The following is a 17,485-nucleotide window of genomic DNA, read 5'->3' as shown; positions in this document are numbered from 1 at the left end:
GGCTGGGAAGGAGGTGGGGTGTGGAGAGGAAGGGAAGGCAGAGGATGCCTCTGTGTGTGTGAGCAGGGTGTTTGGGGTGAGACCCCTACTCACCCCCGCCCCTCCCCCAGCCTACAGGACTGTGTGCAGCGTGAACGGGCCCCTGGTGGTGCTGGACCGGGTCAAGGTAAGACTCTTCTGCTGCCTCCCTGGCACTAAGGCCAAATCCCAGGGCGCCTCTCCCCTGCCCTGCAGGATTTCTTCTAAATTACCCTTTCCCTCCATGGCCCCCAGGGCCTGCTCTGTTCTCTCCATCCAGGCACCCACTCCCACTCTCCTTCCCTAGCTGTATCCCCAGCCGTCCAAGCTTTCTCCTCCCTGCCTTTTCAGTAAAAACCATAAAAACCCCATGGAGGCCCAGCCTTGGGCCTTGGGAAACCTCCTACTATCCCTAACAAGCTGTCCTGCCTCCGTTTCCCTATCAGTGGCATGGACGTACCTAACCTCCTCAGAGGAAGGCTGGACCACAGCACGGCTGTACCTAACCTCCTCGAGGGCTAGACTCTCCCCACCCTCGACTCTCACAGGATCTTCTTTTAACGGGAAAGAGGAGGAGGTGGCAAGTCAATGCCAACTAAATTTTCTAGGGATCTTGATGGCCTCCAAAGGCCTTTGGAATATCTCAGTCTCAGCAACATGGGTGGTAAGTGAAGTGGGCCCCACCAAAGGTAAGTGGGCTGTGGGCTATTTTGTAGCCCCTGGGAAACTGGCAGACACTGACAGTATCTTGAGTCCTGGGGTTGGGAATTCTTGAGCCATAAAGAGCCCTGCAAAGGTACAAGATCACTCTCTTATCCTCCCTCCACCAACCAGCCCCACTCCCTCAGCCTCCCACCCCACCTCCTAGCTGAGCAAACTGGAAGTCTCGGTGCCCCTTTGACCCCTCTTGTCCCAGACCCCACACCTGCCAGCGCCCATGTCTGTAGCTCCCTCCCACCCCACTGCTACCTTGTGATGGCGATGGCCTTGGGCTCCCAGCCTGGCACCCTCCTATCCTGTCTCCATCCTCCAGCCCTTCAGACCTGACCCTTGCATCAAATTTGCCCAGGGCTCTCCAGTGCCCTCAGCTTACAGGTCTTTTCTTTTTTTTTTTTTTTTTTTTTGAGACGGAGTCTCACTCTGTCCCCCAGGCTGGAGTGCAGTGGCGCAATCTCGGCTCACTGCAAGCTCCGCCCTCCAGGTTCACGCTATTCTCCTGCCTCAGCCTCCCGAGTAGCTGGGACTACAGGCACCCGCTACCACGCCCAACTGATTATTTGTTTTTTAGTAGAGACGGGGTTTCCCCGTGTTAGCCAGGATGGTCTCGATCTCTTGACCTGGTGATCCTCCCGCCTCGGCCTCCCAAAGTGCTGGGATTACAGGCGTGAGCCACTGTGCCCAGCTGCTTACAGGTCTTTTCTATGAGGGTGCCTGCCAGCCTTTCCACTCACTCTCATCACTCTCCCTTCCCTGTGTAGAAACCAACATCTGAAATAGTGTCTGCATGGGGCTGCCATTTGAGATCTCTGGGCACTTGCATGCCATTTTTTAAAAATGTGATCAGTAATGTATGTTTATTAACAAATTAAATTACGAGATGTCACCGCCAGTTTCACTGCTATCATTTTAAAGTAGTGATGAGCACAAATACTATTTTGAGGGACCTGCAACGACTGTAATGTGGTATGAAAATATCTGTGATTTCTGATGGTAACAAAGTCACAGGTACCGTGGAAATGCTAATTCTACCGTGGTTTGTTCCTTACATTCAGAACTAGAGGAAACACTAAATTTGCGTAAACGTTAATGAATGTAAAAATGTAACTTTCCCATTCAAGATCACAGAAGCCCTGAGTTCTCTCTGTAGACTCTGAGATAGGTTCTAGGCAAAGAACCCTTCTCACAATTAGTTGGACAAGAGGATAGAGTATGTAGAAAGGAATGACAAAGATTGGGGGCTTGTGTCTGTGCATTTGATAATAGACACACAATAATTGTACATATTCCTGGGGTACACAGTGATGTTTTGATACATATAATGCATAGTGATCAGGTCAGGGCAATTAGCATATCCATCATCTCCAGCATCCTTTCTTTGTGTTGGGAATATTAGTATCCTCTTTCTGGCTATTTGAAGATATATATATATATATAGTTGTTAACTACAGTCATCCTATTGTGGTATAGAACACTAGAACTTATTGCTCCTGGCTAGCTGTAATTTTGTGCACAGATTTTTCCCTCTGCCTCCTAGACTACACTTCCCCCTATTCCCTCCCTCTGACTCATCCCCAGGGTTGAGAGGTCACCTTCTCCTGGATGCCTCTCCCTCTTCTCTACTTTTTGTGGTTTTATTATTGGCATCCACTGAGGTATTTGGTCAAGATCTGGCCATGTATCTCCTCCCTACCCTTCCCCACACACACCGTGCCCTGCTATTGGCCATGAACTGTGTTTTGTTCATCTTCAGCTCCAGAAGCCCAACACAGCATTTTTACTGAACACGTAGGCTATAGTAGGTGCTCAGCATGTTTGCTCAAAGGAAAGATGAGTACATTAATGAGATAAATGAATGAATAAATGTTAGCATGACTAGCTATGCACCTGTCAAAACCTGAGCCAACAATATTAAATAAATCAGACCCATTCTTTGCTAACAAACAGATTCTGAGTTCATACAGACATTACCGCTTGACCCCCCAGTGTAAGGGACGCCCCAGGAGGAAGTGTGGCTGAGTAGTTAAGTGCAGCACACTGGGTTTGGATTTTAATCCCAGATCCATCCCACTCTTTTCTGCTAGCTACCTGCCAACCCTAGATCAACAGCATTAGCACCGCCCAGGAACGTGTTAGAAATACAAATTCTTGGGCTCCACCTCAGACTGACAGAATCAGAAGCTCTGGGGGTAGGGCCCAGAAGTCTGTCCTCACAAGCCTTCCAGGTGAACTGATGCTCAAGTTAGAGAACCATCGATCTCGGATTGTAAATCCCAGTTTCCTCATCTATTAAATAATAATAGGATTATTGTGAGGTTCACATCAGACAAATGTAGTATTATTCTCCCTTGAGAATAGCCAGCAATATTTCTACCTGGAATGCAGAAATGCTAATAAGCCTGATTAAACAGTTGGTGCCACCTCCTGCCCCCTCTCCACCTCCACCACACTCTCCACCAGACCTGCCATTCTCCATGGGACCCAGTGTGGCATGGAGTCGGAACCTATAAAGGTGTCCACTTTCTCCACTGTAAAATGAGGCCGATCTAGGAAACCAGAACTAGGTCCCCAGACCTGTGGTTTTGCGACTATCGGATGCATCTGTAGCTTTGGCAGAGAAAAATAATTGGGTGGTGGAGGCACCTCTCTGCATCCCTCTCCGTTGCCCCTACCCCTTTCCCTCTTCCAGGATTTGGCAAATGCTACAATTCTGTTTCTACAGCGCCACCTTCTGCCCACATTGAATCACACAGGCAATTACTCTTCCTGCTTCCGTCCTCAAATGTAAGAACATTTGAGGGAAGAATTTTGTGTAGATCAGAGGTTCTTAGCCCAGGGAATTAGGCCCTTGAAATTGTGTGCAGACCTTTGAAGGTATGCTTGAATGTGCCTGTGCATTTTTCTGGTAGGAGTTTCTACAGTTTTGTCTGATTTTTCAGGGTTCGTGACCCAGAAAAGGCTAACTCTCTGATTTGTGTAAGTTGAACAAGCATCAGAATATCAGGGGTGCAGGGGGCTTGTTAACAGGCAGATTGCTGGGCCCCACCCCAGAGCTCTGATTCAGCATGCCTGGGGTAGGAGGCCCAAGAATGTACATTTCTATCAAGTTCCTAGGTGATGCTGCTGGTATGGGGACCACAAGGAGAACCTCTGTTCTAGAGAATCTTCTGACTCCTGTAGTCTGTGATTCAAATTGGTCCCTGTTTGAGAATTGGAGTAAGCACTCACCTTAACCACCAGACTCCATCCCCAATGTCTGTGGCTGCTTTCGAAAGAGTCTGCATCAGCTCTGAAGACAATTTCCAGAGAGGAACCTCCGCACTGCCCTGGCCATTGTCAGCAGGAGGGACCTTAGAGGCAGCATTCCTGTGCACAAATCTCGACAGGCTTGCTAAGAACTTCCAGTCCTCCGTGTGTAGACAGCAGCTCCCCTGTGCCTGGCCACTTGCTGGTTGAGAGCTCAGTTGAATCTCCAGCACGGGGTTACATTGCACTGAGTCATGCCCTCTTCCTGCAGCCCTCTTAGTAACCGACAGTGAGAGTTGATGGGATCAGGCCTGCTCAGTATGCGGCTGGGAAATAGGGCCCCTTAAGATACAAGCTCCTGGACTAGCTATCCCCCACGGGAATTCTCCCAGGTACCCACTGCCATAACTGGTCATGAGATCCCACCACCACCAACAATAACGACGAACATCCAGCACACACTTAGAGCCTCGGGCTCTTCCTAAAGGTTCCAGACACTACACCCTCCATGCCTGAGTGTGAAAACCTGATGGCCCTTCCCCAGATCTGACCATAATTTCTGCCATTTAAAGTTCATTTTCTCTGATTTTGTCCTTCAGGGACACAGAACGCACCACTCTCCTCTCCACTCTCCTCTCCTGCCACCCTCCCTCTCTCACCCACATAAACCCACATGAAAATGATCACTTTTTTTTTCTTTTTGAGACGGAGTCTTGCTCTGTCGCCAGGCTGAAGTGCAATGGCACGATCTCTGCTCACTGCATCCTTCGCCTCCCGGGTTCAAGTGATTTTCCTGCCTCAGCCTCCCGAGTAGCTAGGACTACAGAAAATGATCACTTTTAAATCACTCCACCGCCTGATTTATTTGGGGCACACTCTGGCCTGTGTTCTGTACAGCAACTTTTCCCCTGAGGTTGAAACAGCCCTCCGTCACCTCCAGGGAGATGACAAACAATGAGGCAGGGCCCGTTTCGTATCGAAACACAGGTTATCAGAGTGGGAGAGGAAAACGAGCCGCGACGTGTGTTCCACGCGTTTCCCAGGCCCTCGCTGTCCGTGCTCCTGGGCTCCCTCTTGTGGTTGAGAACCCAAGACGCCTGGGTGTTCGCAGCTCCTCCCACCTCGGAGCCCTCCTCCCCGGCCGGCCTAGTGCTGAGGCCCCCACTCCGCAAGGCTGAGGGGTGGTTTGGGGAACCACAGGTCACCTTACTGGCATCCTCTTCACAGGACAAGGGAGGACTCAAGGTAGCGCTCCCTTCCGTGTGATTGTCAGGGCTGCAAACCTAGTCTCAAGTTCGACCAGCAGGGGTTCCCTGGCGGAGTGGTCCCTACTGGGTCACACCTTGCTGGGGAATTGGACCCTCCGCCCCAACCCCCAAGCCCTTAAGGTCACTAGTTTGTGGCCAGTAGATGATATAACGATAGTAATGATGATGATAATCACCGGCACTGTGCTGTAACATGTCCTAAAAATGTATTATATTTTAATTGCAAAAATAATACATGCTCCTTGTAACTTAGTGAAAAAGAGAAAAGACACGTAAAGTTAACTATCTGCCCCTAACCGCTTTATTCTCAGCCCCGAAAGACCCTGCTGTATACGCTCAAACACAGGCAAATATGTTAGAGGCTGACCTCGGGGTCAGTCCCTTGGCTCTCAAGGGACTGACAGTGGATCCACTGACAGTGTCAGCGGATACACATTTTACGCATTCTTTTGGATACTGGCATAGCAGGCGATAGTATGGATGTACTGTAACTTACTCAAGAGTCCCATTATTGATAGACATTCGTATGTTCTCAGGTTTTGCCATTACAAATAGTACAATATTGTATCCCTTTTAAACGGACGCTTTTGTGGTTATAGGATAGATTCCCAGAAGTGGAATTGCTGGTTCAAGTACTTTTTTATTCCAAATTAGATATTGACAATTTGGGGCAAGATGGCTTGCCCAGAAGGGTTGTGGTAATTCACATTTCCACCAACCAGGTATGAGAGGACCCACTTCCCCACATCCTTGCTGGCCCTGAATATGTTCTCTCTGTAGTTTTACCTATCTAATAAATGAAAACTAGTACTGTCTCGCTTTTATTTACATTTCTCTGATAACTAGGAAAGTTGAGTGTCTGTCCATATGTTTACCATTTTGATTTTGCTTCCTTCTCCGTGAAATCTTCCTACCAAGCAAGTTGTGCATACGGGAGCTCCTTGTTTATTGCTCACAGGCTATCTTTTGCAACAATAAATGAAACAAAGATTTCATCTATTGTGTCTCTGCCATACAGAAGTTTGAAATACTCATATGATCAAATATTTTTTGTTTATACCTTCTGAATTTCTTGTCTTGCTTAAAGACATTGCTCATCTGTCTTTTAATTGGATTATTCAGAAAGATAGGAAAGAAGAAAAGCTCTTCCAGTATTTTTTTAAAATTGTTTTTACTTTATATTTAAATTTTTTTACATGCCTGGAATGTATTTGGGTTTATGATGTGGTTATCTTCTAACTAGATATCCTCTTATGTTCTATATATTATTTCCCCTCTGAGAATTAACTAATATACAACATTTGTTCTATAATAGTCCTATAAAATCTGGGATCTCCTTCTGGACTTTTTTTCTTTCCTACTGATCCATTTGTCTACCTCATATCAATTTACTGCTTGACTTCAGCAGCTTTATAACAAGTTTTAATATCTGAAAAGGCAAGTCCTCTATCTCTGATCTTTTTCATAACTACTTTGGCTATTCTCAGACATTTATGTGAACTTTAAAATAATTTTATTAAATTTTAAAATAAACAATAATCCATTAGGGTTGGATCAAATTTATATACTTTTTAAAAGGATTAATGTTTTTATGCTAGTAACTAAGAACATTAAGACAATAATGCTCTTCATTGTTTAGGACTTGTTTTATGTTATTCCATAATATTTTTTTTTGTACCTTTCTTGTTATATTTATTTCTAGCTATTTTATGAGTTTTGGCCCTATTGCAGATGGGATGGTTTTCTCCGTTGCCTCTTCTAACTGGTTACTACTAAAATAGAAAAAAAAGGAGGGGGGGAATGATTTTTAAATATTTATCTTATAAACAGCCAAATTATCTTATTCATTCTAAAACCTTCTTTCTAAACCAGAACCTCTTGAGTTTTTCTAAATGTATAATATAATCTGCAAATAAAGGGAATTATGTCTCTTTTTCCGTCAGTATACTTTTACTTTACTTTTTATTTTGAAACAATTTCAATTTTATAAAAATTTGCAAAGATAAAAATAGTAGTAGGAACATCCGTGTCACCAACGGTTAATATATTATCTCATTTGCTCTATCATTTGCTCTCCATGTGTGACTGTGTGTGCATAATTTTTTCCTGATTTTTTTTTTTTTTTTTTTTGAGACGGAGTTTCACTCTTGTTGCCCAGGCTGGAGTGCAGTGGCACAATCTTGGCTCACTGCAACCTCCACCTCCCCGGTTCAAGCGATTCTTCTGCCTCAGCCTCCCGAGAAGCTGAGATTACAGGCGCCCTCTACCACGCCTGGCTAATTTTTGTATTTTTAGTAGAGACAGGGTTTCACCATTTTGACCAGGCTGGTCTCGAACTTCTGACCTCAGGTGATCTGCCCGCCTCGGTCTCCCAAAGTGCAGGGATTACAGGCATGATCCACTGCGCCCGGCCTTCCTGAATCTTTTGAGGGTACGCTAAGCTCAAGTACTTCAGTGTATATTTCCTAAGAATTAAGATATTCTTTTATATAACTACAGTAGAGCTATCAACTTCTGAAATTTATACTGATACAATACTTTAATCTACCATCCACATTCCAATTTATCAGTTTACCTGATATCGGGTAAGCTGATAAATTGGAATGTAGCATTTTTTTTTTCACTCCAGTATAGGATCCAGTCTAGGGTCAGGTATTGCATTTGTCATGTCTGTCTAGCTTCCTATAATCTGGAACATTTTCCCACAGCCCTTCTTTGACTTCCCACAGCCTTTCTTTGACATTTTTGAAGAATACAGTCACCTTCAACCACCACCTTTAAAAAAATAGAACACTCGGCCAGGCGCGGTGGCTCATGCCTGTAATCCCAGCACTTCAGGACGCCGAGGCAGGCAGGTCAGGAGTTCGAGACCAGCCTGACCAACATGGAGAAACCCCGTCTCTACTAAAAATACAAAACATTAGCTGGGTGTGGTGGCACATGCCTGTAATCCCAGATACTTGGGAGGCTGAGGTAGGAGAATCGCTTGAACCCAGGAGGCAGAGGTTGCAGTGAGCCGAGATCGCACCATTGCACTCCAGCCTGGGCAACGAGTGAAACTCTGTCTTAAAAAAAAAAAGATAAATAAAAATAAATAGAACATTCTGTTTATGTTTAATTTTCTTTTTTCTTTTTCTGGTCTTACTGTATAAACAAAAACTTCCAAAACAATGTTAGGTAACAATTATAATATAGGCATCTCTGTTACTGATTTTCATTGGAAATGAAAGTAACGTTAGCATTTTACCATGTACAAGGATGTTGATGTTGGTTTTGGTTAATAGTTTAGTGTTCAAGTAGTTGCCTTCCATTCCTGTTTTATATAGAATTGTATTAGAAACAGATGCTTGGCCAGGCACAGTAGCTCACGCCTGTAATCCCAGCACTTTGGGAGACCAAGGTGGGCAGATCACCTGAGGTCAGGAGTTGGAGACCAGCCTGGCCAACATGGTGAAACCCCGTCTCTACTAAAAATATAAAAAATCAGCCGGGCGTGATGGCGCACACCTGTAAGCCCAGCTACTTGAGAGGCTGAAGAAGGAGAATTGCTTGAACCTGGGAGGCGGAGGTTGCAGTGAGCCGAGATCTCGCCATTGCATTCCAGCCTGGGGGACGGAGTAAGACTCTGTCTCAAAAAAAAAAAAAAAAACCACACAAAAAACAGATGCTGAATTTTATCAGAAGCCTTTTGGCTTCTATTTACATAATCTTATAGGATTCTTTTTTAATCTATGTTGACAAACTCTCTATTATTATGAATTTTGTTATCAAATGTTGACAAATTCCCTAAAGTTGATTGCTCTAGTCTTGCATTCTTGGATTAAATCCTACTTGGTCATACATGTTTATTTAATGCACTGCTTGATTAGACTAATAATTTATTTCTGCATCTATATTAATAAGAAATATTGATCTATAGTTTTCCTTTTGGCTCTATCTTTAATGTATTTGGGAATTGTGGGCTTTCTATTTGGTAGTTGTTTCCTTCTAATTGTTATTCATTTTATTTTATTAGCTTAGCTAGTTCCTCCAGTACAAGGCTGAATAGAATGAGAATAGCAGGGATTCTTGCTTTGCTCCTAATTTTAAACGGAATGCTTTATGCATCGTATCATTGAATATCATATTTTCTGTAGGGTTTGTTTGTTTGTTTTTTGTCGAGACAGGGTCCCTCTCTGTCACCCAGTGCAGTGGTGCAATCTCAGCTCACTGCAACCTCTGCCTCCTGGGTTCAAGTGATTCTCCTGCCTCAGCTTCCCCAGTAGCTGGGATTACAGGCACCCACTACCACACCTGGCTAATTTTGTATTTTTAGTAGAGATGGGGTTTCACCACGTTGGCCAGGCTGGTCTCAAACTCCTGACCTCAAGCGATCTGCCCACCTCAGCCTCCTAAAATGCTGGGGTTAAAGGCGTGAGCCACTACACCCAGCCTATGTAGGGTTTTTTGAGGATATTCTTTTTGGAGTTAAGAAATTTCCCTTTTATTTCCTGTTTTCAAAGAGTACTTTTGTTCTTTTTTGTTTTGGTTTTAATCATGGATGGGTTTTTTTTTTTTTTTTTTTGACTTTTTTCAAAATGTTTTTAGATGTTGATAGTTTTTAATCTTTTAATTTGTTAATAATGTGAATTACATGAATAGATTTTCTCCTATTAGACTAGCCTTACATCCCTAAAATAATCCCAACTTGATCTTTTAAAATTTCTGTTTATGTGTATATGTTTATCTTCATTTCTTTTCTTTACTTTTTTGGCTTATAACTTGGTCTTTTTTATACATTGCTAGATTGGGTTAATATTTTGTTAGGATTTGTGCATCCATGTTCACAAGTGAGATTGCCTACAAGTTTCCCATAATTATTTTATTTTGGTATCAAGGCTATAATTGCCTCATAAAATGAGTTAAATACAGTACCTTCTCTTCCTGGCTTTGAAGAGCTTAAGTTTCAAATTATTTATTCCTTGACTGTTAGAACTCACTGGTAAAACTATCTGGGATTGCTATTTAATATCTTAAAGATTTAAGGATTATTCTGGCTTTCAATATCAGTTTCAGTTGGTTCTGGTTTGAGTTATATTTATTCATGTCATCTAATTTCTCAAACGTGTTGCATAAAATTGTTCATAGTTCCTTTCGTTATCTTTTTAATATTATCAGTTTATCTAGTTGTGACTTTATTCCAACAATTATTTATTCATGCCTTTCTTATTTCTTAATCTGCATTGCCAGCAATTTGTCTACTTTATTCAGCTTTTCAAAAAACCAATTGGCTTTGTTGGTCTTCTCTATTCTATGTTTGTTTTCTGTTTGAATAATTTCTCCTCTTATTTCCTCTACTTTCTTTGGGGTTTTAATGCTGTTCTTTTTTCTGACTTCTCACATTGCAGACTTTTAGCTTCTTCAACATTTTTCTTATCTAATATAATCATTTAAAGCTTTGAATGCATCACACATATATTGACATACAGCTTTTCACTATTACGGGAGCTAAATGTTTTCTAGTTCTGATTATAAATGCTTCTATACCTAGAATGCTTTTCTTTCCAAATGTAAGAGGTATTTCTAACTATTTTTTTGCTGTTGTTATTGATTTCTAACTTACTTTTATGGTCAGAGAATATGGCACAGCTTTATATCTTTCATAGGTAATGGCACAAAATGATGACCTCCTCATTCTTTTCCAGATAATCTGTTATTTCAGTTTTGATTGCCTCTAATGACAAGGAGTAATTCAGAAGAGTGCTTTAATTTCCCAGAATATTAGGAATTTGGGAGGAAAGTGTTGTCTTTTTACCATCAATATTTTGTTTGTTTGTTTGTTTTGGGTTTTTGTTTGGTTTGGTTTGGTTTTTCATAGAGATGGGTCTCGCTGTGTTGCCCAGGCTGATCTCAACCTCCTAGGTTCAAGTGATCCTCTCACCTCAGCCTCCCAAAGTGCTGGGATTACAGGCGTGAGCCACTGTGCCTGGCCCCATTAATTTTAGTTGGATTATGATTATGGCTTACTCCCTGGTAAATCAGCGACTTGGGAAGTGAGGTGAGGGAGCCTAGGGGATGCAATGCGTTTGCTCCAGGACTTTTTCCGGGAAGAAGGTGCAGGTATGGGGCTTAGATCTCTTGGTGCTGATGACAGCTGACGATGAGTGTCAATGGGGATGGTGTGCTCTGCTAGCCCAGCTTCCCAGGCCAAGTCTGTGACCTCCTCTAGCTGTGGGTAAAGACTGGGACTTGGTGGCTCCCAGAGCGTGCACAGACAGCAGAGCTCAGGGATTCCCTGGGGCAAAGCTCTACCTGCCCATGTGCTGCCTGTGGTCCTGGAGGAACAGCCTGATGGTTTGTTGGTTTGGTTTTTGGTTTGGTTTGGTTTGGTTTTCTGAGATAGGGTTTCACTCTGTCACCCAGGCTGACGTGGGACATGATCACGCAGTGGCATGCAGTGGCATGATCATGGCTCATTGCAAGTTCGACCTCCTGGGCTCAAGTGATCTTCCTTTCTCAGCTACCTGAGTATCTGGGACCCTGATGTGTTATAAAAATTGAAATATAACTCACATACTGTTAATTCAGTGGCTTTTAGTATATTCACAGAGTTATGCAAACATCATCATAATCAAATTCCAAAACATTGTCATCACCTCAAAAAGAAACCCCACGCCCATTAGTCCTCACTCCAGTCCTCCCTCTCCCAGCCCCTGAGCACGAACTAATCTACTTTCTGTCTTTATGGAATTGCCTATTCTGGACATTTTCTATTAATAGAACTGTGTAATATGTGGCCTGCTGTGCCTGACTTTTTTCACTTAGCATAATATTTTCAAGGTTCATTCATGTTGCGGCATCTATCAGTGCTTCTTTTTTTTAATGACTTGGCATATTTGTTTATTTCTCAATTTGTGAAAATGTCCTTAATTTGTTGATGTAGGAAACAAATTTCAACTCTGCTAGGCAAAAAAACAAATCTGCTTTGCAATGAACTTCATATAATTCAACTGCATACAGGCAACACACTATATATGGAAAAAGTTACTAACTGAATTATGGGTATTAACTACTGAAAAGAGTTAACAGTTTATTATAATTTTTTTTTCACAATCTAGGAAGCTGGCAGCCAGCAGCAGTTCTAACACAATTTCGGGTGCTATTGGGAATTCGGGAATCTTGGTGGAGCTGTTACTGTAGTGAAACTTGTTTGCAAAATACAAGCATACTTTTAATAGCACATGTGAAGGAATCTCTCTAAAATTGAACTCATTGGTTTTGTTCTCAGCAAACTCATCTGGGCCATTCAACATAGTTTTTATTGTGCCTGGTGTTGATGCCTGTTCTCTTTTTACAATACATTCATGACCATTGGATGATATCAATTTGACATACATGGCATCAGGGCCTTCATAGCCACCATAGGTTTTCTCCTTTCCATCCATTTTGTTCTTATGAAATCCTCCTTTGCTTCCCAAGGAACTTGAGAAGTTTTTCATTAGCCCCACAGCCACCATAGCCGGGTCCCCATGTACTGCCATAGCCCCATTCCAGGGCCGCCCCCTGACTCGGCTGCCTGCCCCCACGGGTTCCAGGGCAGTCCCTTCCTTTTTAATGCTGAATGATATTCTATTGTATGAATACATCATATTTTGTTTATCCATTCATCAGTTGATGGACATTGAGTTATTTTCACTTTTGGCTATTACGAATATTGCCAGACTGCTTTCCAAAGTGGCTGCACTATTTTCTATTCCTCCCAGCACTGTATGAGCATTCAAATTTCTTCACATCCTCAACACTTGTTATTATTATTATTATTATTATTTTTTGAGACAGAGTCTTTCTCTGTTGGCCAGGCTGGAGTACAGTTGCATGATCTTGGCTCACTGCAACCTCTGCCTTCCCGGCTCAAAGGATTCTCCTGCCTCAGCCTCCCAAGCAGGTGCCCGCCACCATGCCTGGCTAATTTTTGTGTTTTTGTAGAGACAGGGTTTCACCATGTTCCCCAGGCTGATCTCAAACTCCTCATGTGATCCACACGCCTCAGCCTCCCAAAGTGCTGGGATTACAGGCATGAACCACCTTGCCTGGCCTATCTTTTTTATTATAGCCATCCTAGTGTGTGTGAAGTGGCATCTATCTCATTGTGGTTTTGATTTTCGTTTCCCTAATAACTATTGATGTTGAGTATCTTATCTTGTGGCTATTGGCCATTTGTATGTCGTCTTTGTAGAAATGTTTTTTCAAATCCTTTGATCAAATCCTTTTGATTATTATGGTTTAAAAGTTCTTCTTCTTTTTTTTTTTTTTTTGGATGGAGTCTCACTCTATCATCCAGGCTGGAGTGCAGTGGTGCGATGTCGGCTCACTGCAACCTCTGCCTCCTGGGTTCAGTGATTCTCCTGCCTCATCCTTCTGAGTAACTGGGACTACAGGTGTGCACCACCATGCCTGGCAATATATATATATATATATATATATATATATATAGCATTTTCAGTAGAAACGGGGTTTCACCATGTTGCCCAGGCTGGTCTCAAACTCCTGACCTCAAGTGATCCGCCCGCCTCGGCCTCCCAAATTGCTGGGATTACAGGCATGAGCCACCACACCCAGCCTGAGTTCTGTATATATTCTGGATATTAGCCTGATTTTTAAAATCCTTGATCCCTGGAAGGACTGCGTGAGTCAATTCTAGTCCCATGCCACTGGTATCGAAGGACGCCTGAGCAGAGGGAAGCACTTTGCCAGTGTGTTTACCCCTAGTCCACAGGGGCAGAAACAGATATGCTGTCCAGGATCCCGAGGCAGCCCAGTCATTATTACATCTTTATTGAGGTTTTACAAAGTGCCAGGCACCATGCTAATGGATCTGCATATGTTATCTCATTTCCTCCCTGCAGCAGCCGTGGGAAGTAGGTGTTATTATTATCCACATTTTAAAGACGAGGAAACTAAACCTCATTACTTATGACTTACGTATTTAATGAGTTACTGAAATCGTAAAGTAACTTCCACAAGGTCAGGCAGCTACTAAGCTTCAGAGTTTCAGTTGTAACCTGGTCTTGCAACTCTGAAGTGGGTGCAACTGCCTCCCAAACAGAATTCAGACTTTCACTTCCCAGCCCCTTGAGTTCATTTCCACAAGTGTCTGGACACTAGAGGGGAGAGAACAGTTTGGGACTGGGTCAGGGAGGGCCGGAGGAGGAGAAGGGACTTTTCCTCCAGTCTCACTGTCACGTGGCTGCTCTCCCCTCCTGCCAGTTTGCCCAGTATGCAGAGATCGTCCACTTCACCCTCCCAGATGGGACTCAGAGGAGCGGGCAGGTGCTTGAGGTGGCTGGCACCAAGGCGATTGTTCAGGTGAGTGGGGTCAATGGGACATTGGCTAGTTAAATCAATGAATTAACCCATAAAGTTCCCACACTATCTACAAACTCTGAAGGCAGGAAATGGTCTATTTCCCTGAGAGCACAAAACGTGCCCAGAATGGGTAGCCCCATTCCCTCCAGCAGGCCCCTTAGTGGAGAAACTCCCTCTTGTTCCCACAGGTGTTTGAAGGGACATCAGGGATCGATGCCAGGAAGACCACTTGCGAATTTACAGGGGACATCCTACGAACTCCGGTGTCAGAGGACATGCTGGGTGAGGGACAGGGAGGGGCAGGGGTGGGGGTGCTCCTCTGCCTTCCCAGCCCAGCTTCTCTGACCAAGCCCTCAGCACTCTACACTGTTACTTCCTGTTTACTTCCTGCCTGTCTCCCTGGTGGGCTCTTTGAGGTCTGGGGTATGTCTTCTCTCTGATTCCTGACCCCAGCTCAGGGTCTGACATACAGGTGTTCAATAAATGAGGAAGGTGGGTTCAATAAACTAGAGACACAGTAGGTAGCCACCTATTTGGAGCCAGGCTGAAACGGACTGCTAAGCCTTGAATATCCCCTAATTCTCTCCCAAGACCTGGCCTGGCCCTCTCCTCTCTCTAGTCCTGGAATCCCCCATTAGAGTCATGGTCCTGGGCCAAGGCCTTGCCTGTAAAGGTTTCCAGGAGAGGAAGGAAGACTCTCACAGGACAGTCCTTGTAGCTGGCTCTCTGGGTTACCTGTGGGCTGCCGGGGAGGGGGACACAGGGCACTCCTGTGGGGAGTGGGTGGGAGCTGGTGGTGGTGTGCAGGGTAGACAGTAGTGAGGGACACAGGGCTAGCCTGAGCACCCTGCAACACTCCTCGTCCACCCTCAGGTCGGGTTTTCAATGGCTCCGGCAAGCCCATTGACAAGGGGCCAGTGGTCATGGCGGAGGACTTTCTGGATATCAATGGTGAGTGACTGGAGGTTCTGGATGGCTTCGGGACCCAGCCCTAACACCTTCCCCACTCTTGGAAGTTCTGCCCAGACTCACAAGCAGATCGGATGTGATGGGAGAGCAGCAAAGGCCTCTCTATCCCCAAATCTTCCACTGAACCCCAACACTGTCGTCAGCACTCCATGTCCATCCCCTGTAAAATGCCATCATCATTGGGCAGTGTTCCACGCCTGCCCCAAGGCCATCATGCCCCTGCCTTTGGCTTCCTGTCCACAATCCTGAGAATGGGCTGCGGTGCTCTGCCGGCTCTCGTCCATTCAAGCGGGCACCTTCCCCAGGCCTCAAACCCTATCCCATCTGTTTACTGAGGACACACTGGGAGGCCTGTGGGAGCCTGTGGCTTGCCCTAGGCCACACAGAAAGTCAGTGGCAGAGCACAGAAGACTCATCTGCTCAGACAGGAGGCTGAGTCACCCGCAGGCCCTCTGAACCCTGCACTAGTATCTGGAGGTGGTGATGAGGGCTCTGCCCTCTTGGGCCCCGAAGCCTCAGCCTGAGTTTCCACCTGCCTGCCACTTCCAAAGCACAAGGGCAGCTCTGTCCAAGGTAGCACTGGGCCTGTGGCTATTTAAATTTAAACTAATTCAAACAGAAAGAAAGTCCCATTTCAGAGTCACACGTCATGTGCTCAATAGCCATTTGTATCTAGGGCTACATCAGGCAGCACGGCCAGAGCACGTTTCTATCATCGCAGAAAGTTCTGTCAAACAGTGCTGCTCTGGAGTCTGGGGTCAGTGTCGAGGAGAGCAGGGAAGGGTTTGAACCCCTGAGCATGGCTCTGTGATCGCCCTCTCCCAGGCCAGCCCATCAACCCGCACTCCCGCATCTACCCCGAGGAGATGATTCAGACGGGCATTTCTCCTATTGACATCATGAACAGCATTGCCCGCGGCCAGAAGATCCCCATCTTCTCAGCAGCCGGGCTCCCCCACAATGAGGTGAGGCCTGCAGGGCCAGCAGGCATGGCTGGGGGAGGGACAGAGCAGAGGCTGGGGCTGCTGGACCAGTGAGGACAGCTCCTGTGCCAAGCAGGCAGGGGTTGGCAGGGCTGGGGTCGCCAGCATCGAGACTGGCAGCTGTCCCTGGGCAGCTCAGGGACTCAGGACTGCACAAGATTTCCTCCAGGTCCAATCTTCAGGCTGCCCCAAACGAGGGAGCCCATGGGGAGCTCCCAGAGTAGAAAGTCCTGCTTGGGGGAGCTCACAGCCCCTACCACCGTCCCTGCACTCATCTTTACTCACCCGCTCCTGCTTCTCTCAACCACCAACAGTGAACAGCCGCTTCCTCTCAGAGCAGCTGGTGTGACAAGGTCTCTAGATGCTCCTCCAGCCACCCAGGCATGATCACTCAAAATGGCCTGAGTGATCAGAGGGCATAAGTGCCCCCACCCTACTGTGACCCTTCCTTCCCAGCTCTGGACATGGTGTCTTGGAGGCCCACAGACTACAGGCCCAGGGCAACTCTGTGTCCAAATAGCTCCCCCAGCAGGCTGTGGAGGGGTATGGAGCTGCCCTATGCCAAGGTACCCAGACCCATAAAGAGGCAGTTGCTCTTTGGGACTGTTACTCTGTCCTGCCTCTCGTGTCAGGCACCCCCAGCCCACTAGCAGCCCACAATAACTCCCACCCCCCACCCCAAGAAAGACTGTAGCACCTGGGGCAGCCCCCTCACCTCTCTGGGCTTGGATCCCTCCCACCAAAGGCCATGAGCCAGTGGTGCTAAGTGGGGCAGGGGTCAGCTCCGACTCTGACGTCCTCCTGCCCAATCCACTCTGCCCTAGATTGCCGCTCAGATCTGCCGCCAGGCGGGGCTGGTGAAGAAGTCCAAGGCTGTGCTGGATTACCATGACGACAACTTCGCCATCGTCTTTGCAGCCATGGGGGTGAGGAGACTTA

General features: G+C 45.6%; 2 protein-coding genes across 2 annotated transcripts in view; one reads left to right on the top strand and one right to left on the bottom strand.

Annotated features, from left to right (window-relative positions):
• ATP6V1B1 (ATPase H+ transporting V1 subunit B1) overlaps nucleotides 1-17,485 on the top strand; it is a 29,519-nt gene that overhangs the window by 7,612 nt on the left and 4,422 nt on the right. The window contains exons 2-7 of the mRNA XM_001145161.6: nucleotides 111-166; nucleotides 14,496-14,594; nucleotides 14,783-14,876; nucleotides 15,468-15,545; nucleotides 16,389-16,528; nucleotides 17,371-17,472. Coding sequence (XP_001145161.2) covers nucleotides 111-166; nucleotides 14,496-14,594; nucleotides 14,783-14,876; nucleotides 15,468-15,545; nucleotides 16,389-16,528; nucleotides 17,371-17,472 — 569 coding nt within the window. The remainder of the gene's footprint in view (nucleotides 1-110; nucleotides 167-14,495; nucleotides 14,595-14,782; nucleotides 14,877-15,467; nucleotides 15,546-16,388; nucleotides 16,529-17,370; nucleotides 17,473-17,485) is intronic.
• LOC129143200 (elongin-C-like) lies at nucleotides 12,311-12,698 on the bottom strand. Its single transcript, XM_054678219.1, has one exon. The coding sequence runs from the start codon at nucleotides 12,671-12,673 to the stop codon at nucleotides 12,311-12,313; it is 363 nt and encodes a 120-aa protein (XP_054534194.1). The 5' UTR covers nucleotides 12,674-12,698.

Source organism: Pan troglodytes, chromosome 12, assembly GCF_028858775.2.
Source record: "Pan troglodytes isolate AG18354 chromosome 12, NHGRI_mPanTro3-v2.0_pri, whole genome shotgun sequence".
NCBI classification, from domain to species: domain Eukaryota; kingdom Metazoa; phylum Chordata; class Mammalia; order Primates; family Hominidae; genus Pan; species Pan troglodytes.
This window is presented reverse-complemented; position numbering and strand designations above follow the sequence as displayed.

What these genes read in the sequence shown, in the direction of transcription:
- LOC129143200 (XM_054678219.1), bottom strand. Translation starts at nt 12,673, where the DNA reads ATGGATGGAAAGGAGAAAACCTATGGTGGCTATGAAGGCCCTGATGCC.